Below are 21,519 nucleotides of genomic sequence, written 5' to 3'. Positions count from 1 at the left end.
AATCAGTACCAGTCAGTATTTCAGGGACACCATCAGAAATAAATAAGTGATTTGTCACCATGATTTCACAACGCTGAGCGTAAACTGCAATTTTTTGAGATATGGCCAGGGAAATAATAAAGATGGCGGCATTTTTGGTTCATTAAAACACTTTTGATCGTAATATGGATGTACTTTACCATAATTATTGTATCTTACTTTATTTATCGTCAACACTTTGAGGGAATGTTGGTGAAAATTACTCAAGCAATTCTACAAAAACTGCATTAGTTGACAAAATGTCACTTTATTGGGTTGCTCCAAGGGCAGTGGGGTAGAGTAACCTTGGTTTTATGCATGCACGGCGTCTGCTTGTCTATGAGACACCCAGCAGTCTCTTGATAAACAGACTGCAAGATGATCTGCCAAACTTCATGCACATAGCGATTCTGTGACGGCTAGTCATTTGGCCATACACCGATATACCCAGTGGTTTCCCTATGTATACAGGGACTTTGGTGTTCCAAGTTATATTGATGCTCCCAATAAAAACATATCAAACATTTCGATTATGTGTTCCATCAGATATCTGTCACCATTTGGGGATATGTGGAAAGGCTAATTTTGCACCAATTCTTTCTCAGAGTTAATGTCAAGTTTCAAATGTTAGAATCAAGATATTTAGTTCAACATTTTCAGGATAACTCCCTTAGTTAATATTTTCTCCAAAGAATATAAAAATTGTATATTTGCAGCCATGATTTTGAAATATGACACCAGTAAATATTAAAATTTAATTTTTCATATTTTTTTAAATATTTGAATTTAATAATAATTGATAGTACTTAATATTACCAAATTAGTTATAATATATTGACACAATTAATTGTAAGATGTACGACAGGATTTGTAAATGAAATTTGTTTTTATGATTTTACATGGGTTATAAATCAAAAAATTATTAAAAAATTATTTCAAATTTCAAAATGTCATTTTTCAAAAAGTACTTCAAAAACAGGAAAATTGTGCCAAAGAAATCTTGTCTGTAACCTTGTTAATAGCCTGTAAAAATTCCATGTCCATATCTCATTTCATAGGTTGGATTAAATTGGTATAAAATTATGTAGGAAAACTGTTATTCTGTCAAAAATGTTGAAAACAAGCCATATTTGCACCTATCTTTTGAAGTCACAGAGCAGTCTTTTAGGTTAATCTCACTTTTGACACCTCTTTGACACTCAAAGAATCTAAAAATGCATTTACAATAGCAGTCACTCACTCTAAATGCAAGCACCGCCTTGTCAAACTTTCCTGAAAAACAGCAAAAAATGACTTTCCCTTTTCAAACATTTATTAAAAGCTAGGGGACCTCTACCATAGTTAATACACTAAGGACTCCCCAACTTCGATTATTTGGTCAGTTTTTCGGAAGTTTCAACAGACTATAACTCTGCAATGCCTTTGACCCCAAATGTCTAGTTTTTTATTCCACGGAGAATGTTGACTACTTTTATATTTTAATAGTTTTATTGAAGTTTATAACTGACGCTCTAGCCTTTCCAACCACCTTAAAGAAGAGTGAAGATATGCCGAATGACTTTGCCTTCGATGAAGCAAATTTTCGCAATTAATATCGTACACTTTGCTTTTCCCTAACCCGTCAGTTGAATCACATTAAATGAAAGCATATAATTAAGCCAAGGTGGGGAGTGATTTCAGATATTTTACATTTTACGTATATCATGCTTTGGCCCCAGTAACAATATTTGCGAGGTCCGGATATTTCCTCTCACATATTCAGCAATGTACAACATATGGCGTACTAGATGGAGAATTTAAGACACAATTCAATGACTTTTTACTCACCTATAAAGAACTCTAGGACATCAGACAACCAAGGTAAACAAGGTTAAGTTCACGGTTCGCGTACACACTGACAGTCAAGGGCAGGACGGTAGCTTTTATGTGCTGCCAATCCATGAAGTAGAATACCAGCGCCTATCCTGAGCACTTATCGTCATTGTACGCCCCTTCTAATCTGCTATGAACAATGATTATGGACAAAGTCCAAATGACGTTAGGGTTCTCAGAAATTCTACGGAAGAAGCCATTGAAGGATTTTGTATACGTGCGTTGATGTGTTATAAAACACGGTTGTTGACCCAGCCTGGTGTGGAACGGGTTTGAGTTGACGCAGTATCGAGTACCCATGCACGTCTCTCTATCTACATGATGTCAAAGTACTTTCTTAGAAACAATAAACGCAAAATTATGTGTATATCATCTAATATTACATCCACTACGGAGGTTTTTACCCCATGGTCTGGATGTAGCTCACTGTCAGCACACACTATGTGCTTTATCATATACCTAGATTCACGTACCCATGTAAACCTATGGGAAAAGGCGCTCTTACAGGTGTGTAATAAGTTGCCGTATCACGGACCGGCACACTTTGTCTAAATATGGACATTCACGCGCAGTTCTGAACTACTTTCAGTGTGGTTGCTATGCGCGTTGCTATTTGTACACTTCCCAACTTGTAAACAAATCAGCGCGAGATTCAAAAATTGTCGTCTGCGTTTCTTCAGTTCTCAGTGCTGATCAAAACACCATGGCACAAGCTGATGAAATAATGCAGTGGTTGCAGGAAATTCCCGCAGAAAATCTAAACAGTATCCTGTTCGGTGATATCGATGATGGCTCTGAAACAACAAACACCTGCGCATCCGCCATAGGAAACGAAGACATGGATTCCGTGAACAATTTCATAAAATCTCAGCGAAAGGTCAGTACCGTAAGAACGACCGAGAGAGATGTAAACAATTTGAAAGTACGACGATTTATCGAGACTCGGTATGATGACCATCGTGAGCTGTCTGACATCCCAGCAACTGCCCTGAATGAATATCTAGCGGCGTTTTTCATCAATATGAAGAAAGACGATGGGAGCGACTACGAGCCTGATTCGATCTCGGCAGTGAAACACAGCATTGAGAGGTATTTTTCGGAAAAGCGATACGGCGTTTCTCTAAATGATAAGCAATTCGACCTAGCTAACGAAGCACTGAAGGCAAAGCGGATGCAACTCAAGAAGCGTGGGATGGGCGGAAAGCCTCAAGCATCTGAGGCAATTTCTCCCGAGGAAGAAAACGCTATGTGGAAGTCTGGCGTTCTTGGAAAGAAGGACGGTGAAACTATCATCTTCACGCTGTGGTACATCTTTACGAAGAACTTTGGACTCCGCGGTCGCGACGAACATAAAAAAGTGACCTTCGGCGATATAAAACTACAGAGAGACAACTCCGGACACTTGTTCCTAGAATTTCGCGAGCGTGACACGAAGACTAGAGACGGAAAGTATATGGATTGTCGCTCCGTCCCCCTCGCGTGTTTGAAGCTCCCGGAAGTGACCGTGACCCGATTTCGATCTACCGCGAGTTCATCAATCGGAGACCCATTGACGCGTGCGACGATGATAGTCCGTTTTACCTTCAACCGATCCCGTCTCATAAGATCAACTCCTTGCTGTGGTTTTATCCGCGACCGATGGGTAAAAACAAGCTTGGATCTTTCATGCAACGGGCTGCAAAATCTATGTCATTTGCTGGACGCAAAACAAACCACTCCGTTCGCAAAACAACAGTGCAAACCCTAAGCAAAGCCGGTGTTCCGCCTCAGCAGATCATCAAGATCACTGGCCATAAAAATGTGTCGAGTCTCCAGCATTATGACTCCGTCTCCATCGATGATCACCACCGTATTTCAGGCATTCTAACCGATGTCGCAAATCAGCAGAGGTACAGCTCTGAGCCTGCCACGGTGACAGGCATGAAGACGGAGTGCCCGACAGAACCCATCGCACATTCATCGATCGCGAAGAGACCACTATCCCTGCTGTCCCTAGACAGAAAACGCGCCCGTCCATAAACATACAATAATGAATAACTGTAAATTTAAAATCATGCTTGCACCGAGAGTCAAGAGAAGCCGTCCCTTTGTCATCGAATCTGACAGTGATAGTCAGTGATTCAGTTTGTTGACTGTTGTATTTGTTTTTCGATTTTGATGTGTTTGCTGACGTTGCACGTTGACACACTCCGTGTTGTCGCGTTCTTGTGTTTCAACTTGAAGTCTATTTTCGTCGTACGTTGCCGTGCTCATTCAGTCGTTTCAATCATTAGAAAATTATAATCTGTAAGCACTTAATGTTCATATTTGAAAAGTTTATTAAACGTTCGGATTTGTGTAACTTAACAAAGGTCTCCTTCCCTTTTTTGTTTGTACGTTTGCGAGTGACAGCTGTGATTGAGAACGAGTTTGTTTACATGTAAATAGATTACATCATACTTATATCAATGCGCAAAGTGATTTGGCTTGGGCTTTCGCCGATGGAATGACGATGTCACGGAGTCACGTCTAATTTCGCCATAAAAAAAAAAAAAAACCGCTCAATTTAGCCATAGAAATTGAAAAAATATATAATTTTCCTGGATATTCTAATAATAAGGTATATGATAAAACCTTTACGGCCCTGATACGGATTTGTGGACCTCGGTCGTACGGCGTACGGGCCCTCGCACGCTCGGGCCCTTCCGCCGTACAACCTCGGTCCGCAAAACCCGTATCAGGGCCGTAAAGATTATTATTGTTTACAAGATTTAAAATCAGTGAATATAAATTGATAACAATTGCTGACGTAATTTATCCATATAGATAGTATTCATGAAAACCACAATGTGAGCTTTCGCCAATTTACACGTGATCTAAACCATCGGTGTTGCATACTATCACGATTTTATCGACTTTGCCCAAGCGTTTTCCGGAATTGGTTTTATTTTCGTCTCTGGTGGCTGGAACTGAAATGTTTACACAATAATGAGACTGCCTATCTCATCATGGTGACTTGCCAAATATGGGATCGTGTTCCGCCATTCTTACTCATGCCGATCAGATCCACATATAGCCGTCGGACGCAAAAGAGGATGAATGCACCAAGTTGGACAGAGAATCAGCTGTTTTGCACTCTAAACCTCTTAAACTTTTCATATTTCCGGGGGATAATGTACACCCCGCCCGCACTGTTTTGTTTGTATGCCAATTACGAGCTGAAAGTTGCTCTCACGTGGGCGGTATGAATGTGACTTCATTGAAAGTTTACTAAAAGCATCGACCACTAACTCAGCTGTGAAATTTCCTGGCCAATACCGCGTGAGTGAGAACTCTACAGCGTATGGAGGGATTGCAGTCAGAAAAATTGTAACAACTTAGCTCGGCTATTGAACCGCTTTTTGGAGAGTGGGGATTTGATTTGGTCGAGGGGTTCTGTCTGTGGCTTCTCCGCTAGGTGACTGGCTGCCGTATGTTGTGATTTCGAACCCGATTGAAAACTTAGCGTATTTTCTACCCTAAGTTGATAGCTCTGCTGGTGGACAGAATTATCCCCGAAGCTGTCTTTGATGTAATCATTGTTTCGATACAGTTTGTGTGTGATAGTGAGTGTACGAGCGTGAGAGCATACAAAAATCATTAAAGCAAGTTATCATTTCTCATTGTTTACCAAAAGAAAATCATGAAACTGTTTGATGGTCTAGTATACAGATAAAACCCGGCATAGAACCGACGACTAGCAAAACTATATGTTGCAATATAAACATTTAGTGACTAATACTCTTATTTGAAAGTTCACTGAGTATCACAGTCTTGATGAAATAGTCATATTCGTTGTTCATACAGCCTTTCATAATTAGAAGATGTCTTTTTGAATGATCTGAGACGTTTTGATCAGCCTATCAAAGAAAACAAGGTGAGCATGGAGCTGATAACACTCATAACGACAAGGGAACGAAATCAATTAAAATTTAATCACTTAAAAGCTTTCAAGGATTCATTAATTTTGCTCTTGTTTGACCTTAAGAGCACGTCATCTATCTGGAGGTAATTTGTATGAATAACAAGACAGCGGGAGAATCAGATTCGTGGCGATTAAGCTTTCTGAATACCGCATAATCTCTATATCCTCTCGAGGACAAAACTGATAACATGTCATCTTCACTGTTTAATGGCGTTAGGCGAGCTGTTTCTGTCATGGGAAACATGGGATAGCCAAACCTACATATAGGTCTAGCGCATAAATGTTATTTGTTCCAATATAGTGAAGCTGAAAAGGGGAAGTTTTGTTGGGCTTATGATGTAAAAATGTTACTTTGTTCAGCGGGGATGGGTGAAGTATGGTTTAACCAAGGGGTTGGGAGTACTGTAAACTTTCTCAATTTATTTAAGCAACGCTGTCAGGATTTAGACATTCAAAATTGGGGTAGATCGTTACGTTTATTTCCCACACTTGACACTTATAGAGAGTTTAAATTAGTATTTGAAAAGGAACAGTATCTGCGATTAATAGATAAGGTCGCTGCAGAGAGGCGTTGTGTCGTTTTAGGGTTTCCTCTCACTCCCTCCGCATAGAAAAAGATCGACCATTACGTAATATCCGTGAAGAAAGAACTTGTATATTTTGCCAGAATAGTAACATTGAAGATGAGTTTCACTTTTTTATTGTCTGTCCTTTCTATTGCGAATTACGTTCAAAGTATATTCCACAATACTATCACACAGTCCCGACAATTGATAAATTTATTCTTCTTATGCAATCCCAGAGTGCACTGATTTTACGTAATCTTTCTAAATTTATTTTCTTTGCCATGAAAAAGCGCTCTGCCGCTATAGATGACACTATGATATAAAACTGTTCATTTTTTATTTTTGTAAGCACACGTCTTAGTGCGTCCTCCTGTGAATCTTTTGTAACAAGATATGGAATACTTTAAGGCCGGTGGCCTATTGTATATGAATAAATTCATGTATTATTATTATTATATAGGTTTAACCCGTCCTTCACATATCTTAGAGTGTTTTTTAGTGTGTATATTACGTTTGTCACGTAATTCCGCTGATACATCGGAAGAACATGAGTCATATCAACCGATAATTGCAGTGATTTGTGAGAGCATATCATATTCATATTGGTGGGCGCACTTTCTATCCGTTTTACCATAATGTTTGTGATGGGTGCGCCTATGTTTGAATTCAATTCTACGTAATCTCTCAGTTTACTAACTTGATCATTGGGGATTTCGAGAATTTTGTGTATAAATCTATTGATTCTATGATCAAACTATCGAGCACATGTGACAGGGTCGGTTTGCAATAATGTCGTTTTCGTAGCCAAGTCTGTCGTTTCGAATTCATCATTTGGTATAATCTTTACATTCAAGAAGTTTTCCAACTATTCGGTGCAAGTCAGTCTAATCGGTATCAGCACTGGATAAGGAACAGAACCATGTAACTAAGCAAGTTATGTGATCATTGCAAAGACATCTTTCTTTCTCTTTTCCAGATACGGATGTAAAGTTCGTAAATGGCAAAGTATGTAAAAACCATTCTGATTAATTCTGACACCTTACCAAGACTAAATAGAAAGCCAACTTTATAAATGTTGCCTCCCGTTTTGCATCGTCTTTATAGTGCAAGATGCACTGATTTGGCAACTCGCCTATTATCATAACGTATTTCCCTTTTACAGCACTCACTATACTATACAAGTTACTGTTTTTAATAATTCTACACTGTGCACAACACTTGTAGGAAATTCGAGATACTCAGCATCTGTATCAGCAAATAAACTATTATAGAGGATGTTGACCTTCTCCAGGTTCAAAGGTTAGAACCTGACTACGAAAGTCAGCGTCATTAAGCAAAGTATCGATGTTAGCTACCGCACCTTTTCTTTAGATCAACCTTAACATATGTTTCAAATTCAGAGTCTGAACAGATGATTGTTACGAAGTGTGAAGTGTTTTAAGTTCTGATAAATAATGTCGGAGCGGAATTGTCTTTATGACAAACTTTCTGGAACTTATTAGGATTGGTCAATTTCGGTTCACGAATTTAGGTACTGCTAGCTACTTTGCAGGAACCACGCCGATGCGTCCATAACTTTGTTTGGTCTTATGTTTTCAGTAAATTAGGATTCTGTAAATGACGATTTTCGCTTCAATTTGATTGATAGAGCAGCAATATCATAGGCAATCTTCATAAGGCATTGACTTTAGGAATGGTATAAGTTGGAACATTGAATACTGGACCCAAAATGACCTTTGACCTTCATAAGGCAAGATGCACAAATGTGTAAATGGAATTCTTGATGCAATTGATTTCTTCAAATGATACAAGTGTAACTGAGAATGTTCAGAAGTCATTTAAGTTTCGGCATCAAATCACTGGTCAGAAGTTGAGGTCAGCGTAGTTAATCACGTGCCAAAAGATGATAATGCAGCCACAACTTTTATTCACTTAAACAGAGCTCATGTACAATACCAACAGTAAAGTGCCATGTTAGGTACAGACCAAAAATCTATGTACAGTTGACATGAGTCAAATACATCGAGAACAGGAGTTCCAGGAGTTTTAATTTCATATCCAGTTGTTCAGTTTGTCTTCATTATTAAGACAAAATCGTCTTTACCGTATTTACAGAAATGTCAATCCAACTTTAGGAAAAAATAGCTCAAAAATTAGAAATGATGTAGACTTATGCATAATTTAGTTGAACATGCAAACTTTGTGCATGTCATTAGAAAAAAGTCAAAGTTCCGGCACATAGAAGTTACACAGAGTTCAGATATATACTAATTCAGCTACTCAGAGCAAACTTTATGAGACTTCGCAACACTATTGAGACCGGGAATGTCCGGCTGAAATTCCGCGATAGAGAAGGTATGGCGGGAAAATATACATGTTTTTTTATGTATACTTAAAATTATACGTAAAATGAATTTTGTACTCAGTATACCATCCATGGTACTATGGTAACAGTAAAAACGTGAAATCGTCCCATTCTTACTAAAATTTACATGATTTAATGTTCACCCTATGTCCCCATTACTAGCAGTTCTAGTTGCAAATGTAACTGCACTGTCTTTCAGTCCAACATAGCTGTTGAAAACATGTAAGTTTGACTTTTACTATCTTTAAAAGTTTCCATGGTGACCCCTCATTTTTCACTTAATTTTGTAATATATAAAATATAAATTATTTTACATATTCTTCATATGGTTAGGTATGGAAGTTGTGTAAAGAGGCAAAAAAGTGTTACTTTCGTGAAATATTTCTTGCCGATCTCGCATTGGAAGATTCAACTTATGGACAATCATCATATTCATCCAGCAAAAATGTCAAATTTGGCACTTAGGAAATGTTTATGAAGTCTACATTGTGTGAACAAAGGTATACCCTCATAGAGAAATCGTATTTCAAACATTTCTTTCAACATTGTACGAAAAATGGCCAAAACTCAGGCTAGCCGTCAACAGACGGCAATTTAGTCGTAAATTTAGCCGGCTGATGCTATTTTCCTCCGAATGAGAAGCTTACAAAATATAGTATCAACAGTGTTATCCAAATGCATTCTATAAAGCCATATTTAAACCTACTGCAGAATGAGAGTAGTGTCGACGTGTCATGCAACACCGTGAAATATCAGCTAACCACTTTATCATTTATAGTATAGTTAGTCATCTACAGAATGCATTCCTTTGGTCGTTGGTTTTGTGTAATCATCTATTTTTCGATCCTGTAAGCTGGTATAAGGAGGACTTTCCACCGTGTATGGAGGTGGCAGTTCGCTGTACCCGACATGTATGGCCTGATCTGGCTTTTGACCTGATATCGTCGTTACGTAGATTCCACGAGGATTCGATACATCTGCTATCTCCTCATAGGTCGGTTCGTTGATCGAGGTGACAACAAGGCGAGGTAATTCATAAGCAGGTTGCCCAAGGGTTGTAAGAGCACCACTGTCACTTGTATGGCTTTGCATCGCTGTCGAGTTTGCAGCCTGAGACGAAATAATAATACTCTTTCATTACAATGTTTGCAGAAGTTTCACCCAGTGATGAACACAAAACTTCAATACTGTGCCAGTAAATATGAGCCTTAATCTTATGAAATTTGCATCATACCCGGTTAAAACATTTTGCTCGTCAAAAATGGATGTACTTGCATGAAAAATGCTTCTAAAGATGGTATACAAGTTTATAGAATTATTAGTCTGGCACGATACGACGCCGAGTGAGTATAAAACTTACTCTCATGGTAGTTGGTAAAATTCAATGGAGCGTTTGACCGGGCAATACGGAAATGATATTGGCAAAATTTCACTGTTAATTTGATCCTCAAAACACTTGTACATGGACAATTGGATCTTTTAGTAGTGAATCTAGACCTCCATAAAGTTGGGTTTTCATTTTCATTATGAACAATATGAAACCCGATATCAACCTCTGTTAATTGAAATTTTGTCGTTCATACCGTTTACTCAATCAGTTACGCTGATGTTAAAAGTTAACTTTTGAATCACAGTTTTTCTTATATTAAGTGAAATCCCAATGAGAATTCCTGAGTTGTTCGTTCTGATTCAAATTAAGATCAAGTGATTGCAATATATGTTCTTCTTCAAACATTGATTGAAAGGTGGAAGATATCAGTTTATAAATAAACGTACTTGAGATTTATTTCTTACTTCACCATTCTTCTTTACTCTTCTTGCAACATAGATGACGACGCCTACAAATGGCAACACGCGAATTATGTCAATTTAAAAACAATTTGATTTGGCAAAGCGTATATTTATGATTTGTTCGTAAGGCTTTAATGTGTGCCGGGTAGAATCTATCATGTGCGATTTTTTTTGCTTGGACTTAAGTAAAGAACACATTTTAGGCTGTAAGATTCAAGGTGACTTTGCAGTGTTTTAAGGACAAGCTATAGAAACCGGTGTAAGGATGTGGTGGTAGAGATAACATATTTCTTTCTGAAAAGTAGCATTATTATTATAAGAAGACAAATAAATGACTAAATGATAGAAGTATACCAGCTCTACCCCTTCCAAATTTCCCATGGTGCACCTCCAGCACACAAATATATACTGACATTTCATCGCCAAGAAATGATTCCTTAAATATGAACATCTGCAAAGCGGACAGACAACTTACTTGCTATCGCGATCCCGACAACGAGCCCAACAAGTACTCCAATCAGAACTGTCTGATGGGTTTCAAGAAAATGAAAAAAATTATTAGAGTTCCTAACAAAATAATATCCAAGCAAGTAAACATTTCTATATTGTATACATGTATTCGCATATTCGCATCTATGTCGTATTATGTAGCGTGCATACTGCCGTGAAGTATACAATATTATATATTATTGCCTGAATACATGCCATGGGTTTATGTGCGCGAGAGCAGGTGACAATTTGCCCAACGCCAGGAGGACAAATTGTCTCCTGCTGCGAGGGCACATAAACCCATGTATTCAGGCAATAATATTTTTTTATTACATGCAGGGCATTCTCAAAGAATTTTGCCATTATCGACTAGCATCAAACAGATTCTAACGAAAGTCAAAATAGCAGTGCGTGCAAGGATATTTTACATTGCGTTAAGCGTCTACTTTGTAGAAAACATCGAAGGCTTCACCGGTACGGGTAACTATGGAAACTGGCCCGTACACGGTTCACAAGGCCCGCTAACTCGCAGGATGTTCCTATTCAAATCAATGCACTGATTTGCACTCACATCGAGGCGTGTAATAGAATGTACCATGTAATATGCAATTAGAAGACATACATTTACAATGTTTGTTTACATGTATGCATACTTTCAGGAACAAAACCGATAAACATACATGTACGTAAATTCATACATACATACATACATACATACATACATACATACATACATACATACATACATACATACATACATACATACATACATACATACATACATACATACATACATACATACATACATACATACACACACACATATATATATATATATATATATATATATATATATATATATATATATATATATATATATATATATATATATATATATATATATACATGAAACAGGAATTCTACCTTTGGAGATTCGACTTCTGCAATTAGGTCAGGTGTAGACATGCGATGTGTAGTGTTCGTTACAACGTCTTGGGTGGTTCTGTCACCCGAAGTCGGGTCAGGACCTGGAAGAATAGTAATTAGCATGGGTATCAATAGACTATAGCATAATACATTCGAACATCTGTAAACTTAAAAATCATTGAATAACGCCATTAGATTCCACAGTTCATAACTAAGAGAGAATAGGGTTTCAAGTTCACATCATCGATGTCATCATTGTTTAATTTTTATTTTGCTGTGTAAAAACAATATTAATTATGGCATTTCTCCTTCGGCTCTCTGAGGCATGTGTGAACAAATACAAAGTATTTGCCGTTGAAACAAAAGCCTCTCTACATTATTCAAATCGACAAATGAATTATATATTCAGTTCAATTGAACATGACCATATGATATCCCCTTTCTTGATTGGTTGAACTATATTTCAAAAATCGACCTGGAGGTTGGGAAATAATTGGTTTAGTAGATGGAGTATGAAATGAAGAGACGCAACATACCTATGAACGTCCAATCGTACTCGTCATTATCTGCATCGCAAATGTAATATGGATAGGCTTGGTTTTGGAAACCATCGCCATAGCACACCCCGTTTATGAGACAAGACTTCACCTGTGAGTAGAAAACGAAATAATGTATTATATCTTCATTCAAGTACCTAGGATCCTAGAGTTTAAAAACACAAGTTTCGGTATAATTGCGTAAGCATACGCTTTAGCATTGTTGTAGGTAACGGATTCTCCCGACATTAGTTATCCCCTAACATTTATTTATGCGGCATGTATAGTAGTCTGCCAATGGGATGCCGTGTATTGGAAAACTGGTTTAAGGGGTAAGCGGTTGCCTGCACAATAAAATGAAAGGACATAGCTGTAATTTTTGCCGTGTTTTGACGACCAATAAATAACCCCGGAAATGTTGTTTTAGTTTGTAAGGACGAAGTCAGACATCTGCAGTTGTTGTCTACACTTCGTCGATATGTTGTCAACATGAATGTTTCAGGTATGGATGGATATGGATTGCAGTACCTGTATTTTTCTCTGGAAATTGTGCATATAGTGTTCATTACAGAAAATTACAGTAACTTCAATTTCGTTAAACACTGAAAAGACGTGAGAAATATGATCCTAGACCTCACTGCGCTGATATGGAACAATTCACTGGCGTGAATCAATTTCTGTCACCCAAGATCTGGAGGCACTTAAAGCTCCTGCGAGACAAAATTTATTAAATCGGCAAGAAACTTCATCTTTGTATTATGCTGTAAGGGATGCTATGAATCGTAGGAAGTGAAATTCTACTGGAATATACAAATCCATTGGTATTCGAAATTGACACCATTACATGTATGTATATGTATGTATGTATGTATGTATGTATGTATGTATGTATGTATGTATGTATGTATGTATGTATGTATGTATGTATGTATGTATGTATGTATGTATGTATGTATGTATGTATGTATGTATGTATGTATGTACAAACAACCCTGTATCCATAAAGGACTGTCTTTACTCTACAAAGAAATAAAATACCTTTTTCACGCAGTTTCCCCCGTCTTCGCATTCAATACAGACAGAGTCGTAAACAGTGAACAGTAACTCTTCACTATACACTTCGCCGTCATTGCTCACTGATAGCGTTGAATACTCCACAGGTAAAGAGTTTGCTTCGGAGCCCTTACCCGAGCCGGAGATAACTATGTTTGGTTGTAACAGCAAACAAGAAACCTCGGCAAAGCTAAGGAGTAGAGCTGTGGCGTCGTACACAATGTTATAGTTCGCCTGCAAGAGTGAGTCAGTACTGCATGAATGATATGTAATATGCATTTCTCACCTACATTTGTCATTTGTCTACAAGTTGCATATGTGATGATACAAAGTGTTTTACATCTTTAAATATATTCACCACTTGATTGTTTATTAACCGAAGGGTAAACGATTTGAGCAAGTTCATGAAGTTGTTCTGAGATTAAAAATACAAATATGCAGACAGTTAAAACTCCCTAAGCTGTAACTCTTGTAGTTCATTCTGTTGTTCTAGATCTGTTTACAATACACAGATGTTCTTTTTACCCTGCGAATCATAACACTCAATGCTTTGTCTTGCGCTCGTTAACACATGTATGTATGTATGTATGTATGTATGTATGTATGTATGTATGTATGTATGTATGTATGTATGTATGTATGTATGTATGTATGTATGTATGTATGTATGTATGTATGTATGTATGTATGTATGTATGTATGTATGTATGTATGTATGTATGTATGTATGTATGTATGTATGTATGTATGTATGTATGTATGTATGTATGTATGTATGTATGTATGTATGTATGTATGTATGTATGTATGTAAAATACATGTATGTATGTAAAATACATGTATGTATGTAAAATACATGTATGTATGTATGTATGTATGTATGTATGTATGTATGTATGTATGTATGTATGTATGTATGTATGTATGTATGTATGTATGTATGTATGTATGTATGTATGTATGTATGTATGTATGTATGTATGTATGTATGTATGTATTATTTTGACTGCTAAATATAAGTCGACTTTGTGCAAAACACAGTGATATCAAAAGTTATGGCCATTGTCCTTGTATGTTACTTTTCCATAAGCAACTGACCTTATTGTATTGAACTCTACATGTCAGGTTGTTCGATGACGTAAACTTTTCGCCGATGACAAATGCCGTCTCGCATGGCCTGTCGCGCACGTCGCAAAGCTCATGCCTCAAATTATGAACTATAGGTGGCGCTCCTTCTTCAAGAGAACAATCGTCACCAGTGTACCCTTCATTACACGAGCACTCATTGTCAACACACTGACCACGAAAGCTGCATTCGTTGGGACAGACGACAGAGACTACATCAGGGGGTGGCACCATGTCACCGTTTTCGTCTTCTTCGTAGTAAGTTATATTTCTTTGCACAATGTCGATGCATTCGAGCTCCATTGTTGCCAGTGACGACATGACTAATTCCTTATCATCCGTTGCCTGCAATAAAACAGGCACCATCGAAAGTTAAGATTTATTGAGGGTAGGATGCGCCGGGAGGGGTTAGATATTTTGACTCACATATGCTTTGCTGGTAAGTGATATGGTGTCATACATATTCATTTTGATGCTTGTGGAGTAAATGAAGTTTTAACTTTCTCATAGTACTAATCGAAAATTCAGTATTTCCCTATATTGTCAACATTTGGATGGTGACCATTTTGAATTTCAAATTTTGGTATATTTTCGGTAATGTATTTCTTTAATACCAAAATTTGCTCGATGGTCACCAATTTTATTCTTGATTTTGAAAGAGAACACAGCATGAAAGTTGAGCGAAAGTTTAAAATGTTCAGTTTTGAGGCAACGCGCGTACTAACTTAACCCCAAATCAGCCGTGAAAAACGTGAACAGACCATAGATGAGTGAAGATAAGTGGAAATACATCCGTACATTATCAGTTAAGGAGTCTCGGCTTAGAATCTGGACTCCTTAGAATAATGCGATTATTACGATTGCTGTCTAAGTCCACTAATATCCACGTTTACGACAAAACGTACATGAAACAAACAGCCAAACACATCTCAGGTGTGATGGATGGCTATTCTAACGTCGTTTAATATTTCGACGATCATACATTCATTATTTTTTCAGGGTAGAAAACGATTCATCGTAACGTAACGGGTAATGCATATGTTACAATTTTTCTGGCAACTGAAAGATCAAACAATGGCAACATAAACACTAAATTTCCGTATAAAAACCTAACAAAACATTAACTCATTACCAAAATTGTTGGCGGAATTTCGTAACACGATGGGAACTATTTTGGGATAATTGGATGTTCATATTTTTTATATTTCTCAAAAATGTTAGATGCCATATAACTGAATGTCTCAATATTACACAAATTACTCATAAAAACAAATGTGTAATGTAAAACGGAAAACAGATTAGCCTACATTTGCAGATTTTAAAGACATTAATTCACCATCCAATTATCCCAAATTAGTGCCAATCGTGTAATGTTTCATCCATCCATTCATTCATTCATTCATTTAATTTCATACTATCTCACCTTACCTGTATGTCTAGTACGCATGCGTCAGTATACGAATCCAGCTCAATATTAGTCAGATTTAAGCACCCTTCACCCACTGATGATTGTAAGAGGAACGTTTCGCAGAATTCTACCGCCATATCTTCGGTTATGCCACTTGGCGTGGGCCAGTCGGGGATCGCTGGCACAAAGTCCGGATCAATCTCAAATTGAAATCCATCTTCCTCGTCTTCGTAGTCGCTCAGAATGTCGCGCTGGTTTGCGTTCTTGTACAAGCGAGGTTGCAAGGTGTCGCCCACGTCTTCTGGTGTGAAGCAGGGTTCCTCAATAGTCTCTGCCGGATTGGCCGTGAACACATTGGTGACATCTGTACCTCTTAAAGTCCTCTGCGCCAAGCTAAAGTCACAAATATTGTAGGGTCGTCTGATACATCACCAGGACAGTTACAATAAACTTTGTCATAGTCTGGTACTTCAGGTATGCTCGCATGGTCTATGAATAGATTTTCTCCCTCTTGTACTCTGCGAAGGGAAAGAAGAAACATTTTTTATTGGTCTTTATTTGTCCTGTGAAAGCAAAAATATGTCTACCTACCTACCCACAATTAAACAAACGAACAAAAAATACATACATACGTGCCTATGAACATACATATGTACGTCTATATGTGCGTGCCTACATACATATATGCATACCTACATACAAAAATACATGCAAACATACTCACAACCAAACATACAACCTTACATACGTAAGTACCCATGTGCGCGCGTGCGTGCGTGCGTGCGTACACATACGTACGCACGCACGCACGTACGTACGTACGTACGTACATACATACATACATACATACATACATACATACATACATACATACATACATACATACATACATACATACATACATACATACATCATACATACATACATACATACATACATACATACAGACAGACAGACAGACAGACAGACAGACAGACAGACAGACAGACAGACATTACATACATACATACATACATACATACATACATACATACATACATACATACATACATACATACATACATACATACATACATACATACATACATACATACATACATACATACATACATACATACATACATACATACATACATACATACATACATACATACATTAATTTATTAATTAATTATTACCTCCAGGAGTCGACAAACTCTTCAAAACTTTGTGCAGGTGTACCATCTCTCTTGGTGAAATCATCTGAGTGATCATCACTTGCTGTTCCACACAGTGCCATGGTGTTGTTATGGTAATCCGAGGGTAGAAGGACAGAGATGTCCATATACGAATAATCACCTCTACTGTGTAATGTTACCTCTAATAATACGCCAGTATGAGTGTACACCTTTAGAATACGTGAAATAAGGATTTGAACGTTACACGATACAAGCATGGTCGGGTCGCTGTACCAAACATGGCTGAATTTAAAAAAATCATATTTGAACGGAGCTTTTTTATTGAAATTTTGCCATTTTCTTCATTTATTAAATCATAAATCTATATAATGCGAAACTTTGCCATGGTCATGTGATTGAAAAATTATTTTCTCTCCAAATTTCATACATTTTTCAGATTATGTAAATTCATGAAAATTAATCGTGCAAATTTGCAGTAATTATCATCGACTGTCAAATCAACAGAAACTGATCATATCGTGCAATGGCCAAATGGAATCTATGCTCCGGATATCACCCTGATCAATGCAGCCATTCTTAACTTTGAATTTCTAACAGCAAACGTTCATCGAAAGAGCAAATATAATTTATAAGCGTTAAATATAAAAGTCGCAGCTACCAACAACTTATTTGATCTTTTGATTGAAAACATAAGACATGTACTTAAAACCATTAAAATGTGATCATTGGATTTTGAGATATCGGGCAAGCAGACAGACAGATGGGCAAACAGGATGGACAGAAAGACATCAGTACGTTAGCTAGGAAAGCAAAATGGTGTAATGCCATTGCAATGTGATTAAAAACACTGCTTATATCTTGAAAGAGAATGAGTATGAGGATTCTTACATAATATCGGTATCCATACTGTTCATGGATCACAGTTCCAGACGACAGCTTTCTCCTCGGTACTGTGATTCTTGGCGTGGTTCTCTGACAGAAGTCGATGATAACCAGGTCGTTCTGTTCTAGAATAGCCACTGCGCAGTTGCAGGACACATCGGAACATATGGAAGTAGCCGTCTGAATCTGAAAGTGAAACATGCAAGTTCAAAATCGATCATTGCTGAACACATGAAGTCCCTGCGATCACGGGCGCAATTGCGAATCAGCACTTTTTGTTAATGTAGTTTCGAGATAGTTTTGTTGTCAACTCTTGTCCCTTAAACTCCCTTGGTATCATCGGGGATCCTACTGTATTACGTTCACCTCGAAATAGTTCATATAAACTTAGAGATCGACCAAAGTAGCAGTCTGCGTTATAATGAAGTAGATCTTGTTTTGCATCTTCAATATTGCGCTAATAAAAGGAAACGTATCTTCCTCCATGTTTAAGTTGCATTGAATTAGGAGTAAACATGTAAATTGTCAGGCTATATATTCAGGTAGTCTAGTCCACATATTATACATATCTTATGGCAAACATGGAAGAAATGACTGGCATTTTCCTCTGGTCACGCTAGCACGGAATAAATCAAAATTTCACGTCATCAGGGACCTCGAACTAATTTCTCAGAGATGTAATCAATCTGAATACTAATGACTGAAGTCTAAGACAATCTTCTGTAAATGATATGAGTACCTCTAATCTGCCTCCCTTCTTGGTATTTCCACGAACTAGAACGAAATAATCATGGTGCATCATAGAATAGTAACTCCTGTGGAAAATAGAGAGTTAATAATGAACAGTAACATAATACATGGATCAGTTAAACGATGTGTCCGACTGTTGTTTATCTCTGACCCTTCACCAAGGCCTGACATACGAAAGATGGTCGGTGTTTAGTAATGGTGAATATGTGAACAAGGTCTACGAGAGGTGACAACACCAGTTAAAGATGTTTGTTAGTTATACCAGTATCATCTGCCGGTAATGTTTATCACTGGTGCCACAAATGCAAATTACTGGCAAAGGCACAAGCAAACCGAAAGTAAGACACAAGCGACGTTCATTCTGATTCCCTTCTTTTGACTGCATCCTGCGGGCTTGTTGTTAGCCATATTACAGGCTGAACAATCTCATCCTAATATATATTCAAAATCATAAATCTATATGGACTTGAGTTACCTGTCAAATGTTCTGTAATGCGGATCACTGTACGAGCTGCAATATTTGTGGTCAACATTCACAACAGATACCTGTGAACCATTAAATGGGGAAAAGACAAAATATTTTTTCGTAATCAAACCAAGCTGCAACATATATCTGTCTGTATGCAATGCTACTACCATATGTCTTTACTGCAGGATACGTATAAAGAGGTTCAATGTGTTCTAGCAGTAAATCACATCATAACAAAATCATCGGGATTTGTTTGTTACTTGTTCGCACACATTGTGCACTGATACGCGATGCGATTGGAATAAAAATGTCACTTATATCCCAAATTGCCCTTGATAGTGACAACGATACAGGAACAACCAATGTTTTCTGTCATGCAATGAATTCCATTTTGCAAGACCCCCTCCCTCCCTCCCTCCCTCCCTCTCCCTCCCCCCTCTCTCTCCCTCTCTCTCTCTCCAACCAACTTGTTCTGTGAATCTCTAGGAGAATGTAACTTGGTATGGAAACCGGTTACGTTATCGTTTCCAGATTTGACCGATTAATCAACACCTTTACAAAAATATAAACTCACCCTTATTGGATCAACTACATAACCCATGAAAATTTCAAAATATTCATTGCCAAGGCTATTCGTTGGAGATACGTATGTCTGGATTGCCATGTTTCTTGTTCCATCGTCCATGAAATCGCGTGTTGCGTACAGGGTAAAGTTTGTTGTTGCTTTGTTTGTTACGCTGTCCCAGTGATCGCGTTGACTGAGTACCAAACCACACCGACTGACAGCTAGTTCCTCATGGCTGTAGCTGGATGCAGTGTCTATGTCTTAATGTACAAAATATAAACAAAATATATTACGGTGTAAATTATGAATCGGATGTATTTATTTGTTTCCTTACACTTTCAATGAGCGGCCGAGTTACTAAATCACTGGGGCTCAACACATACGGCAACGCTAATGATGGATGAATTCGAAAGTATATATAAATTGAGTTGTTAACAAACGAAAATGTAAAGGAAAGGGTAGGCCTATGGAAATAACATGGAACAATAGAATATAACAACGTGATGATCATATTTATCGGGAAGGGACTTTCCATTTTATGTAAATCTATTTTCACTGTTCTTTTATCCGTGAGTTTAGCAGATTTGGGAATTGCATCAAGCGTTTGTGTAAAAATTTCAGCGGCTGAATCAGCGGGTAATGTAATAGCTGGTAGTTCCTCTGATCTTAAAGCTCGTCTGTCATATCCATTTTGAATGCTGGAGGATACATAAGAACACAAGGCAGGTGTGCAAGGCATACATTTCAGCAATATAAATATTCTAATTATTCAAATCGTAATTGAAAAATATATTTAAAAGTATGATATAGGTATGTGTACCTATTGTTTGCAATGCAAATCTGAGGACACATAGGCTTGTGTTCGTGTGGTCTTCACAGAGAATTGGGACCGTCAACCAGATATGCACAGTTTCCCCTACATCATCTGATTCCAGCAGCCTTGGGATGAACGTTGGACTAACCTGGGTAATTATCATGAAATACAAATAATTCTAAAATGAAGGTCAAATAAGCTTCGGGGCAGATATTTGGACTCTCAGGTGTCCTTTCCGGCCGGTGCACTTCTTGTACTGGCTTGTAATGACTCTTTTTTAAGCTGGCAGAATATTCGAAGTAAATTCGAAAATTTGATTTTCCAATAGTTTAATAGAGGAAAAGCGGTGACAATTTTTAATTTCAAATGGGGGCGGGTGGGTTAATCTTGATCTTCAAAGAAAATAGCTTTAATATTTGTTTTTGTTGAACAAAAAGTTTGAGCAAAAGTGTAGTCTTTCAATTTCGAAGCAAGTATTACACTCTAATAATATGCAGCCTCTACAAATCAATAAATCTACGGTGATTACATCACTGGTCTACAATACAGCCATTTTGGCAAGTTTAGGATTCATCGACTGTACTATAAGACATGTGATATTTCTGACAATTGGTCTTTGTCACTGTCTTGTCATTATTTCAGTTTTGATTGGATTTACTTAGCAGAAAAACCCGATAAAACCTACAAGAAGTTGTGTTTGGTAATCACAAAAAAGTTAGAATGAGATTTCAATGAGGACTACATGACCCATATGTTTGACCCTCACTC

General features: G+C 37.5%; 2 protein-coding genes and 1 long non-coding RNA gene across 3 annotated transcripts; all 3 read right to left on the bottom strand.

Moving 5' to 3' along the window:
* Positions 1-8,303: 8,303 nt before the first annotated feature.
* LOC139133950 (uncharacterized) lies at positions 8,304-10,602 on the bottom strand. The gene is made up of 2 exons (XR_011552688.1): positions 10,541-10,602; positions 8,304-9,874 (listed from the first exon to the last, which is right to left on the bottom strand). It is a non-coding gene; the product is annotated as an uncharacterized lncRNA (long non-coding RNA).
* A 390-nt stretch (positions 10,603-10,992) lies between these two features.
* LOC139143384 (von Willebrand factor D and EGF domain-containing protein-like) lies at positions 10,993-16,421 on the bottom strand. Its single transcript, XM_070713663.1, has 6 exons — positions 16,114-16,421; positions 14,659-15,030; positions 13,546-13,794; positions 12,508-12,619; positions 11,969-12,072; positions 10,993-11,082 (listed from the first exon to the last, which is right to left on the bottom strand). Exons 1-6 carry the CDS (start codon positions 16,228-16,230, stop codon positions 10,993-10,995), a joined length of 1,044 nt encoding a protein of 347 aa, XP_070569764.1. The 5' UTR covers positions 16,231-16,421.
* Positions 16,420-20,036, bottom strand: LOC139143379 (von Willebrand factor D and EGF domain-containing protein-like). The gene is made up of 6 exons (XM_070713650.1): positions 19,947-20,036; positions 19,379-19,449; positions 18,893-18,968; positions 18,160-18,339; positions 17,272-17,480; positions 16,420-16,611 (listed from the first exon to the last, which is right to left on the bottom strand). The coding sequence occupies exons 1-6, from the start codon at positions 20,034-20,036 to the stop codon at positions 16,467-16,469; spliced, it is 771 nt and encodes a 256-aa protein (XP_070569751.1). The 3' UTR covers positions 16,420-16,466.
* Positions 20,037-21,519: the final 1,483 nt, after the last annotated feature.

Source organism: Ptychodera flava, chromosome 1, assembly GCF_041260155.1.
Source record: "Ptychodera flava strain L36383 chromosome 1, AS_Pfla_20210202, whole genome shotgun sequence".
In the NCBI taxonomy this organism is placed as follows: Eukaryota; Metazoa; Hemichordata; class Enteropneusta; family Ptychoderidae; genus Ptychodera; species Ptychodera flava.
The sequence above is the reverse complement of the archived record's forward strand: the minus strand, read 5'-3'. Positions and strand labels throughout refer to the sequence as shown.

What these genes read in the sequence shown, in the direction of transcription:
- LOC139143384 (XM_070713663.1), bottom strand. Translation starts at nt 16,230, where the DNA reads ATGGCGGTAGAATTCTGCGAAACGTTCCTCTTACAATCATCAGTGGGT. An exon ending in CATGCGTACTAGACATACAG is followed by an intron (nt 15,031 to 16,113) that starts GTAAGGTGAGAT and finishes GTTTTATTGCAG; the next exon opens with GCAACGGATGATAAGGAATT. An exon ending in GTAGAGTTCAATACAATAAG is followed by an intron (nt 13,795 to 14,658) that starts GTCAGTTGCTTA and finishes TCACTCTTGCAG; the next exon opens with GCGAACTATAACATTGTGTA.
- LOC139143379 (XM_070713650.1), bottom strand. Translation starts at nt 20,036, where the DNA reads ATGGCAATCCAGACATACGTATCTCCAACGAATAGCCTTGGCAATGAA. An exon ending in CATTACAGAACATTTGACAG is followed by an intron (nt 18,969 to 19,378) that starts GTAACTCAAGTC and finishes TATTTTCCACAG; the next exon opens with GAGTTACTATTCTATGATGC. An exon ending in AGTATGGATACCGATATTAT is followed by an intron (nt 17,481 to 18,159) that starts GTAAGAATCCTC and finishes CGTATTCTAAAG; the next exon opens with GTGTACACTCATACTGGCGT.